This window comes from Ostrea edulis, chromosome 4, assembly GCF_947568905.1.
Source record: "Ostrea edulis chromosome 4, xbOstEdul1.1, whole genome shotgun sequence".
NCBI lineage: Eukaryota > Metazoa > Mollusca > Bivalvia > Ostreida > Ostreidae > Ostrea > Ostrea edulis.
The window spans coordinates 43,076,851-43,089,004 of record NC_079167.1 but is presented as its reverse complement, the minus strand read 5'-3'; the positions used below and the strand labels follow the sequence as shown (position 1 = coordinate 43,089,004).

General features: G+C 35.4%; 1 protein-coding gene across 2 annotated transcripts in view; it reads left to right on the top strand.

The window, feature by feature from the left end:
• The window catches only part of LOC125668748 (phosphatidylinositol-glycan-specific phospholipase D-like), a 30,801-nt gene that overhangs the window by 6,967 nt on the left and 11,680 nt on the right, over nt 1-12,154 (top strand). For both annotated transcript variants that reach the window (XM_048903133.2, XM_048903132.2), the window contains exons 4-14: nt 819-913; nt 1,143-1,253; nt 3,316-3,364; nt 3,457-3,523; nt 5,577-5,684; nt 6,118-6,145; nt 8,028-8,167; nt 9,265-9,454; nt 10,047-10,183; nt 10,779-10,891; nt 11,142-11,236. In XM_048903133.2, coding sequence (XP_048759090.2) covers nt 819-913; nt 1,143-1,253; nt 3,316-3,364; nt 3,457-3,523; nt 5,577-5,684; nt 6,118-6,145; nt 8,028-8,167; nt 9,265-9,454; nt 10,047-10,183; nt 10,779-10,891; nt 11,142-11,236 — 1,133 coding nt within the window. The remainder of the gene's footprint in view (nt 1-818; nt 914-1,142; nt 1,254-3,315; nt 3,365-3,456; nt 3,524-5,576; nt 5,685-6,117; nt 6,146-8,027; nt 8,168-9,264; nt 9,455-10,046; nt 10,184-10,778; nt 10,892-11,141; nt 11,237-12,154) is intronic.

Below are 12,154 nucleotides of genomic sequence, written 5' to 3'. Positions count from 1 at the left end.
TTGACAGATTTTTCTAAGATCATTATACACATCACAATATTTGATAAAGTGGGCTTCATTTTCAATACAAAGAATACCTTTTATTTTTAGACAAAATTTACATACTCTGTCATTTATTGGAATATTTCTATACCTGCCACATTATATTTCCAAATCATGAGCAATTCTTCGCACTTCTGGAGTTTAAAAAAAATTCTAATAGTTAGGTTACTGTAAGCTCGTAATTAATGATCAAAGGTTGCACAACAATACAGTTATAAAAACTGTTTTCACTAAGGTGTTTTCACAATGATCAGTGGACACTCATGGGACACACATTTACATTGATTGTTATACATAGTTGAATAACGATGTTTTTACAATAATTAATGGGCACACATTTTCAGAGCCAAAGCACTTCAAACAAAAATTATAAATCCCAGTTAAGGGTTGTATAAACAATTTTATTTACACGTCTAACTTCAGCAGTTATCTAATTTTGATAATTAACTGCAATATATATGAAAAAACTTCCCTTTTTCTTCAGTAATAATCATTTATTATATCTTTGATAAAAAAAATTGGAGGGGCCGGATCGACTAAGCAAAATGGGCCGAATCGACCATGGGACGGACCGTCTAAGGACGGATCGACTAGGGACGGACCGACTGTGGGACGGAACGACCTGCTACCTTACATCAAACATGTCATTCAAACTGTTCAATCGAGACGATTCAATTGTGTCGTCACTCAACGCAATACTATATCGGGTAAAGCATTCTAATTCAAAGGTGAATTGCGATAAGTATATTGCATTACTATATCTGTATATATATTAGGTATATATCATGGTGTATCAGAGGACACCCACTGGGGGGAATTCCTGAATGCTACCATTAACTACATCAACAAACAGCCCAAGCCTTGGGATGTGGTAAGTGTCGGCCAGAAAAGCACTTTCATTTTCTCATGTTTTGTACAATCTAAGTATTACATGTAGCTTCAGTCTATTCTTAGAATTTCAAAGGGACATTGCATCATTTTGTTGTATTATACAAATCACATTTAAAAGAAATTACCTATGTACTTTTATATCTAACTGACATTGTTATGTATTCAGATGTTTTAGAGAGATGATGATGATGATATCATGTATTTTATAGGCAACAGAAAAATTATTTGTCTTCATGATGGCTTTCATGTCACATCAAGTCGCTGACATAACATGGCACAGCCTGTATCTAGACCAGGGCTTCTTACCCACCATGGGATATGTAAGTAAATACAAGCATCAAAGGGATTTACATAATTATGTTAAATATTCATGACTTGTGTTGTCTTATAGCCATGCATCCCAGTCTGTGAAAGAATTTTCAATTTGAACAGAGACATATATAATGGAGATTATCTCACATTATCTCGCAGCCTGCGGTTTCTTCAGTAAAAATGTACACTCTGATTTAAATCACAGGTACCATCTAGTTCATGTGTTCCAAATCCTAGCTCTCATCAAATCCTAGCTCTCATCAAATCCTAGCTATCATCAAAGCATTTTTAAGATATGATATTTTTATAAGATTTATCACTTAAAAGTCAAATTAAAGTTATAGTTTCAAAAGGCAACACTTGATCCAAGTCTTCCAAATCGGCAATACATGTTTACGATTTGCCTATTAATTTGCTAATTACAGTAGTATATTTTTATGAGTTTGATTCCAGTTTATTAAAGAAATAAATTTCAATTTTGAAAATACATGAGGTCATGAACTGCGATGCATTACACTGGCATAATTACATGTGTACTTCTCTAAAGAATCTGTTTCTCAGGAATGAGGTGCATGGTTCCAAGGAGACGGAGATCTTGTAATCTAAACTTTTAAAAGAAGAAATAAGAAAAATGTTTTTTGTGTAATATAGATGCATTATAATTTTTTTAATATATTAACGGATTAGTGAGTGCCTTTGTTTATGTACTTAATTTAGATTTTATGATAACGGATTAGTGAGTGCCTTTGTTTATGTACTTAATTTAGATTTTATATTAACGGATTAGTGAGTGCCTTTGTTTATGTACTTAATTTAGATTTTATGATAACGGATTAGTGAGTGCCTTTGTTTATGTACTTAATTTAGATTTTATATTAACGGATTAGTGAGTGCCTTTGTTTATGTACTTAATTTAGATTTTATGATAACGGATTAGTGAGGGCCTTTGTTTATGTACTTAATTTAGATTTTATGATAACGGATTAGTGAGGGCCTTTGTTTATGTACTTAATTTAGATTTTATGATAACGGATTAGTGAGTGCCTTTGTTTATGTACTTAATTTAGATTTTATGATAACGGATTAGTGAGGGCCTTTGTTTATGTACTTAATTTAGATTTTATATTAACGGATTAGTGAGTGCCTTTGTTTATGTACTTAATTTAGATTTTATGATAACGGATTAGTGAGTGCCTTTGTTTATGTACTTAATTTAGATTTTATGATAACGGATTAGTGAGGGCCTTTGTTTATGTACTTAATTTAGATTTTATGATAACGGATTAGTGAGTGCCTTTGTTTATGTACTTAATTTAGATTTTATGATAACGGATTAGTGAGTGCCTTTGTTTATGTACTTAATTTAGATTTTATGATAACGGATTAGTGAGGGCCTTTGTTTATGTACTTAATTTAGATTTTATAATAACGGATTAGTGAGTGCCTTTGTTTATGTACTTAATTTAGATTTTATAATAACGGATTAGTGAGGGCCTTTGTTTATGTACTTAATTTAGATTTTATGATAACGGATTAGTGAGGGCCTTTGTTTATGTACTTAATTTAGATTTTATGATAATGGATTAGTGAGGGCCTTTGTTTATGTACTTAGCCTAATTTAGATTTGAGCATTGTTGAATTTACTATCACTGAAGCTGATGCACAAACTTGTAATGAATTAGCAATAATAAATAATTGCGTATTTCAAATCAATACTCTAGCTTGAACACCAGTGCCACTAAAAATATCTTGCTAGATACTATTAGCACATTTAAATTCAGATTAAAGACTGGTCCAAGAAATAGTTGTGTGGCGGTCAGATGGGTTTAATCATCAGTGGCCAGATAGCTCAGTTGGTAGAGCACCTGACTAGAGATTCAGGGGGCCCAGCTTAAAATCCTGGTCTGGTCCATTGCATTTTCTCACATCTTTTTACAGTTGGTGCTGAAGACCAGCCCCTGGAACTGACAGTTGAAAGTATTTTGGAGATATCTATGATGTAGATGATTGTTATATGTACACATATGAAAAGGCAATACATGTTCCAGTTTATAATTCATTTTTTGGCAGATGAATTTCCATGGTTCATATTCAGAAGCTCACCCTGTCGGAGACTTTGGTAAGAATTTTTATTTCTTCATTACTGCTGAAATAACCATTTCCTGTGTTTGACATAAATTCCTGTGTTTGACATCTTGAATTCAATTGTAGGTGGAGATGTGTGGAATGCTTATACTATGCTGTCAAAAGATGATACCCTCTACCCTGAAAAATACTGGCAAGTGTCGCTCAGAGTGCACGTAAAGCTGTTTGTCAAGGTCATATTCTCAATACTGGCAAGTGTCGCTCAGAGTGCACGTAAAGCTGTTTGTCAAGGTCAAATTCTCAATACTGGCAAGTGTCGCTCAGAGTGCACGTAAAGCTGTTTGTCAAGGTCAAATTCTCAATACTGGCAAGTGTCACACAGAGTGAACGTAAATCTGTTTGTCAAGGTCAAATTCTTGATTTGTCAGTGCCCTGTTGGAAAAGGTATCTAAATAATTCAACTGAAATTTTTTTTAATTTTCTGTAATGGCAGTTACATGACTCATTTTATTTTTGGTAAAAGTAGGAAAAAAGTGTTTTTTTTTATGGGGGGGAGGTGGTAAAACTCATCAATTAAAGTCATTTCTCATAATCAATCTGTCTGGAAACAAGTATGGTATGCATTAAAATTCAATGATGGTCACTTACAAGACAACTTAATCCATCACAATTTTCAATAGCATCAAAATAAAAAAGAAAATCAATGGATTGATACATTTTGTATATATATAAAACACACGGAGAGATATGTGAGTAGGACAGATTTGGATGAGTGGATTGTGTTACAGCAATTGAACAGTTCTTTGAAGGGTGACCTGAGGAATAACATCTGCTGTTTTGTGTTTATGTAACGTCTGCTGTTTTGTGTTTGTGTAAAGTCTGGTGTTTTGTGTGGGTATAACGTCTATTGTTTTGTGTAGGTACAATGTCTGGTGTTTTGTGTGGGTATAACGTCTGCTGTTTTGTGTGGGTATAACGTCTATTGTTTTGTGTGGGTATAATGTCTATTGTTTTGTGTGGGTATAACGTCTGGTGTTTTGTGTGGGTATAACGTCTATTGTTTTGTGTGGGTATAACGTCTGCTGTTTTGTGTGGGTATAACGTCTATTGTTTTGTGTGGGTATAACGTCTGGTGTTTTGTGTGGGTATAACGTCTATTGTTTTGTGTGGGTATAATGTCTATTGTTTTGTGTGGGTATAACGTCTGCTGTTTTGTGTGGGTATAACGTCTATTGTTTTGTGTAGGTATAACGTCTATTGTTTTGTGTGGGTATAACATCTATTGTTTTGTGTGGGTATAACGTCTATTGTTTTGTGTGGGTATAACGTCTGGTGTTTTGTGTGGGTATAACGTCTGGTGTTTTGTGTGGGTATAACGTCTATTGTTTTGTGTGGGTATAACGTCTATTGTTTTGTGTGGGTACAATGTCTGATGTTTTGTGTAGGTACAATGTCTGATGTTTTGTGTAGGTATAGCATCTGCTTTTTATATGCCTGTCTTAAGACAGGACGTATTATGGTATGGCATTCATGTCCGTCCGTCTGTCCGTCCGTCTGTTAGCTTTTTCGTGTCCGACCCGTAACTTAAATACTACAAGGCCTAGAATCATCAAACTTTGTCTGTAGATACATCTTGGGTAGAAGGTGTGTCACACATTAAAACCAGGTCACTGTGACTTTTCATTAAGAAGATATCCGTCTGTCCGTCCGTCTGTTAGCTTTTTCGTGTCCGACCCGTAACTTAAATACTACAAGGCCTAGAATCATCAAACTTTGTCTGTAGATACATCTTGGGTAGAAGGTGTGTCGCACATTAAAACCAGGTCACTGTGACTTTTCATTAAGAAGATATCCGTCTGTCCGTCCGTCTGTTAGCTTTTTCGTGTCCGACCCGTAACTTAAATACTACAAGGCCTAGAATCATCAAACTTTGTCTGTAGATACATCTTGGGTAGAAGGTGTGTCGCACATTAAAACCAGGTCACTGTGACTTTTCATTAAGAAGATATGGCCATATATGGCAAAAACTTGTCCGGCTCATAACTTGAAAACTATTAGACCTAGAATCACCAAAATTGGTCAACTAATGCATCTTAGGTAGAAGGTGTGTCGCATCCTACTTTAAGGTCACTGTGACATTTAATTAAGGTGATATAAAAAAAAATGTTTAAATGGGTACAATCTATACTGTTAACAATATGTGACGGGCGTATCATGTGCCGTGGCGGTGCACTTTATTTGTTTAGGTATGTCCCTGTGGATGATCTTTACAACATTTATCGGGAATTCTATGGACAAACAAGAATTGATAAGGACGTCATCACACTCTGTTCATCACAACTGTTGCTGGAAGGGTAATATTCTTTATATAAATATATTCAGTAGATGCAATGGTTAACGGCCCTGTAGTTTTGACGTTAATTTATTAAATAGAAAACTTTAAATTTCCTCATAACTGATGGCTGTGATGTTCAGTAGGTGTAATTTTTATAATGGTATTTGAATTTACGCTTATTGCAAAGTGATATTTATTCTGAGAGGAAAATAGCAAAAATTTCTTTGGATATAATTAAGTTTGGTTATAACGAACTGATTTTTGCTGGCACTGGAGGTTCGCTATAACAGTGTTTTACTGTATAATGAAGTTTGGTTATAACGAACTGATTTTTGCTGGCACTGGAGGTTCACTATAACTGTGTTTTGCTGTACTGTAAAAAGGGCATTCCTGTTTGTCTTGATCTAATGTAAAAGTAGCACACTGTGTATTGAATTTATCTTATTTTATAGGATAGCAGAAGTTTTGCTTGGAGCAGAGGTGAGAAAAATGTGTTTTTTAAAATTATGTTGTATTTAATTTTTGAAATAACCAAGAATTTTGATATTAGTGATATGCTATTATGTATTAAAATTAATCAGAAGATACAATTATTAATGGTTTTTAGCTCACCTGAGCTGAAAGCTCAAGTGAGCTTTTCTGATCACCTGTATTCCGGCGTCCGTCCGTCCGTCTGTAAACTTTTCACATTTTCAACTTCTTCTCAACAACCACTGGGCCAATTTCAATTAAAGTTGGCACAAAACATCCTTAGGTAAAGGGAATTCTAAATTGTTAAAATAAAGGGCCAGGCCACCTTCCAAGGGGAGATAATCAAGAAAAGGTAAAAATAGGGTAGGGTCATTAAAAAATCTTCTTCTCAAGAACCACTGGGCCAGAAAAGATGAAATTTATAGATAAGCTTTATTAGGTAGTGCAGATTCTAAATTGTTAAAATCATGGCCCCCGGGGGTCGGATGGGGCCACAATAGGGGATCAAAGTTTTACATACAAATATATAGGGAAAATCTTTAAAAATCTTCTTCCCAGAACCACTAAGCCAGAAAAGCTGAGATTTATATGAAAGCTTTCTGATATAGTGCAGATTCAGGTTTGTTAAAATCCTGGACCCCGGGGATTGAATAGGGCCTCAAGGGGGGCATCAAAGTTTTACATACAAATTTATAGGAAAAATCTTTTAAAATCTTCTTCTCAAGAACCACTGAGCCAGAAAAGCTGAGATTTATATGAAAGCTTCCTGATATAGTGCAGATTATAAATTGCTAAGATCATGGCCCCCGGGGTCGGATGGGGCCACAATAGGGGGTCAAAGTTTTACATACAAATATATAGGAAAAATCTTTAAAAATCTTCTTCCCAGAACCACTAAGCCAGAAAAGCTGAGATTTATATGAAAGCTTTCTGATATAGTGCAGATTCAGGTTTGTTGAAATCATGCCCCTCCCCCCCCCCCCCCCCCATATTATTATGAATTAAAACAGAAGTCAGTGAAAGTTTTATCATATGATATTCGCATTTCTATACAATTTTCCAAAGCTGAGGTAAAATTTGCTCTTTTAGGGTCATTAGATAATAATAACCACAAAAAAATCAACAGTATTTATCTTATAAATTAGGAGTCATTAGTTTGTAATTAAATCTAAATCAAGTAAAAAAAATGTTGTGAATTCTATGGTGGTCAGCAGCCTGGTACATAGTAACAAGCCCCCCCCCCCTTTTTTTTTGACAATGTACTTTTTTCAATCACAATATTTTTACACGCAAAGTCTATTACTTCTACATGCAAAGTTCAATTCATATACTCCTCTTACGTTTTCACAGTTTGTAGTAGTGAATGGTAGTTGAAATGTAAGCTTGAACCTGTAGTAGTTAGGCGTATATGGAACGTGGATTTTGGCCTGGGTAGCTCAATGGTTAGAGCACCTGACTAGTAATGCTGGAGTTTGATTCCCAGTCCAGTCAAACATTTTCTCCTTTCCTATATTACTAACCAATGAAATGAATCCTTGTTCAGCTTTAAAGCATCAACCTTTGCCCCCCCCCACCCCCCCCCCCCACCCCCCACCCCCCCCCCCCCCCCCAACTCTCCCCATAATTTAGGATTTTAGGTTTGGGCAAAACTAACTAATTTTAGATTTTTTTTTTTTTGTATTTGAAATTCTATTTATGTCCAGGGATTTTCAGACGATTGTAAAGTCAACTCCTTCTCTGGCTGCCCCCTTCCTTCCTTCTCCTGTTGGCCACCCGTTCCTTCCCCACTTTGAAAAAAATCATACATGCCTGGTCACATCGACATCATTTCAACCTAGCAGCTGAAAATTGGCACACATATAAATGCAATCTATTCTCTTCAATTTTCCAGGCTTTCCTTACAATAGCCAATGACAGCAACTTTTTGATAGACAATATGATGGAATATTTTCAAGGTGGACTGATGGATATGGCCAGCTTAACGACGAGAAAATGGAATGACGCCATTACCATGATTGAGAAAGGAACACGGTAAGTGCCTTCACCGTCACTTCACACAATATCAATATTCATAAACCTTCACCACGCCCTCCATTAATATCAATATTCATAAACCTTCACCACACCCTCCATTAATATCAATATTCATAAACCTTCACCACGCCCTCCATTAATATCAATATTCATAAACCTTCACCACGCCCTCCATTAATATCAATATTCATAAACCTTCACCACGCCCTCCATTAATATCAGTATTCATAAACCTTCACCACGCCCTCCATTAATATCAGTATTCAGAAACCTTCACCACGCCCTCCATTAATATCAGTATTCAGAAACCTTCACCACGCCCTCCATTAATATCAGTATTCAGAAACCTTCACCACGCCCTCCATTAATATCAGTATTCAGAAACCTTCACCACGCCCTCCATTAATATCAGTATTCAGAAACCTTCACCACGCCCTCCATTAATATCAATGTTCAGAAACCTTCACCACGCCCTCCATTAATATCAGTATTCAGAAACCTTCACCACGCCCCCCCCCCCCCCCCATTAATGAATATCGATGTCCAATATCCTGATTATGATGCAGTATCAATTGAATTTATAAAAATTTCAGCCTTTTTACATTGATATCAGATCCACCTTAGATACTTATCACTTTTACCGTTAAGTGGAGGAAAGGGGGCAAATCTTTCCATTAAATTTTATTGAAATCCATTAGAGATAGCTTATGGACAAATTTACAAAGAGAAAGAAGGCACTACCTGCTGGTAGTGTTTGTCCACTCAGCTTTAAATGGGTTCCGACTTCTGCTAGAGGTTACCTGCTGGTAGAGACATTTTATCTACATCATGTTAGTCTACTACTCAGCTTTATATGGGTACCGACTTCCTCTAGGAGTGACACGGACTGGTAACTAATCCAGAGAGAGTCTAGGGGGTCACCATGGAAACCGTCTTTAACTATTAATAGCCTTCATGGATAGAAATGATTGAACTTGCATCATAAATATAAGAAAGGGAGGGAGTTCAATTCTTCAGACTCCATGCATACTAAAAAGCTCTCACTAACAAGCTGCCTTGATGCATGTTCGACTGTAAATTGTTTTCATTTGTAGAGCTTGTGATGTACCTCACAGTACAGTGTTCATCAACTGCTCGAAATCGACAGTTAAAACACGGTACAGATCACAAAAGATCAACAAGTTATCCTTCCGAAAACCCAGGCTGTATGGTCTTACCACGGAGGATCTCATCATTACACCCGTCCTCAGAGGGGTCAAAGTTCAGATGACAGAGAAGTTGAAGGTGTGTATAGGCAGGTTCATTTATTCCTGTTTTAAGAGGAATTGATAATTGTATAATAGACATACTAGTATTCTTATGGCTATATCACTTTAATTAAGCATGCTTTGTATTTAAACATTTTTTTTGTCCCCCGCCACAACATGGAAGGGGACATAGAAATACCGCTGTCTGTCTGTATGTGCGTCCCTCCATCCCACTTGATTTTTTGGATCTTCTCATCCGAAACCGCTTAACAGATTTTGTTCAAATTTTGTAGGATTGTTAGTCACCATGTGTAACTGATCATATTGCGCCGTCATTTTGATTTGATAAATTTTACAGGAGTTATGGGACTTTTGTGCTTCAACTTTTTTGGCTGCAGGGGGGAACATATGATTACGTGTAACAATCTTGTTCATTATTAAATTTTAATATTATGTATTCATTAAAAAATTAGCAAGAATTATTATTATTCTTTATTTAGGCAATAACGACATATAAGTAGCATTTAAAATGATGGCATCACATGTTTTTCACATTAATGTGTTTTGCTTATTAACTTCACCTTATAATAAGGTTCTATAATTGACTTATTTCACTGTATATTAAATAGTCCAAAGTAGCTGAGTCACAGAAAAAAAGCAGCTATCTCCACAGAAAGTACTCTGCTGACTTGTATCCAGCACACGCCAGACAACCAAATTTTACCATCGACTTCCGAAGTTCCAGGAGTTACTCACAGTTAGGATGGTAAACTTAGATATTATTTTACTTTATAGATTAACGTTATCAAGGTATAAATTTCATTTTTGAAAATACATGAGAGCATGAACTGCAACGCTTCATGCCGGCCTACTGCATGAAGAATATTAGTGCTTCCTGAAAAGCATGCTGGGGTGAAGAGTTGCTGTTCATACCCTCGTGTACATTTGTATTTTCAAAACTGAAATTTATTTTTTTATATTTACTTTTCATTTTTCTTGGAATATTCCCAGTTGATAATGTATTCATACTATATTTATCAAGATTCATATGCACATTTTTCACATTCATGAGGAAATGGCTATCATTTCAATTGGTAAAAATATCGAAGGTAAAAACATTGGAAATATAGATATATTTAATTGAAACCTATTAACTTACATGTAAATAACACTAATCCACTTGTAATTCTCACATTCAAATCACAGGTATGTGTTAGTCGATTATGTGAATATATTAAAAGTCAATTTATCAGATTTATTACAACTTTTTAAGTCCACCAGGGCAAAAGAAAAAAGAAAAAAAAGATTATGCATACTACTGTTACAGTAAATAAAGTTGTAACTACGTGGCTCCTTGACAGGTCAGTGGTTGCTAAGGACCTGGATAGTGATGGCAATGAAGACCTAGTGATTGGTTCTCCTGGCCACAGCGACAGTAATGAGCCCCAGAGAGGGCGGGTCTACATACTGTACAGTACGTAACACGTATTTCTCTCAACATTGTCTGCATGTACAGTGTACTAGAAATTCTAAGATGTCACTTTGGCATTTATGTCTAAATATTTACTATACTCATCCTAAAGCTCAAAATCAAGTTCATTCAGTGCAAGACAGAAGTTTATACCAAGAAATATTTTCAATTTATATTAATGTCTTATGCATATTGGTAGTTAGAGTGAGGGCTTTCTATGTGTTAAATATATAATGTTCCTGTCATTGGTTAGGTGGAAGTCGTGGATTGGAGACCGGCGGACATCCCTATGTAGACATAGATGATAAAACCCTGGGGTACAACAGAATACTGGAGGGAAATTCAGGGGTAACTATAAAGAACTAGGGTCATTGGCAGTCTGATTTGGCTCTTATTCTGACTTTAATTCTAATCTTTGTAAAGAAGACATGAAATAGGTGAAAATTTGCAAAATATATGATGATTTTAGTTAGGAATTTACAATATCAGCATCATAGAGATACATGTATACATTTCTCACAGATGACTAAAAGTCCCCATTATATCATATTGTTTGACTTCAAAGAAATGGGTAACATGTGTTGATTATGATCAAATATTAGATATGTTAAGAATCATTTTTTAGTGAGGCATATATTTGTAAATAGTTTTGGTTAACACAGGTGGCTCTTATTATTGAAAGTTGCGAAAATGAATGCATGATATTCCAGAATTACTGAATTTCAGAGAAATCAAATAATGTTTAATATTCAGGTCAGATATGGCTGTTATCACTCGTAAGTCCTTTGCATATTGATTATTTTCTTCTTATTATTTTTTTCAAGAAAAATTTACCTCAAGTTCAACAATTCATGTTTAAAGTGTTCACACATGTCATTTCACCTTCAAGAAAAAAATGAATTTTTTGCATTTGAATATTTCTGGACCTAAACAACTCGTTTCCTCAAGGATTTTCTGCTGTATTTTGATATATCATATACCTAGTAGTGTATCAGCCCTGATACACCTATCTTGGCTAGGGTGAGACAGCTGCAAGTAGGTAGGGCTGTCTCGCCCTAAGGGCCGAGATATCTCTGTCTCGGCCCGTTGTCAAGGGGCTGTCTCGCCCTCAAATTTCAAATAGCTATTTCTTCTTTAATTTTTTGAAATCTAACATAACTACATGAAAAAAATGATGTTAGACACAATTTTTTTCAAATATAATACTTTCTTCCACGACAAAACGTTTTCAAAAACAGCACTAAATTGTAGCGAGTATCTAAGCTA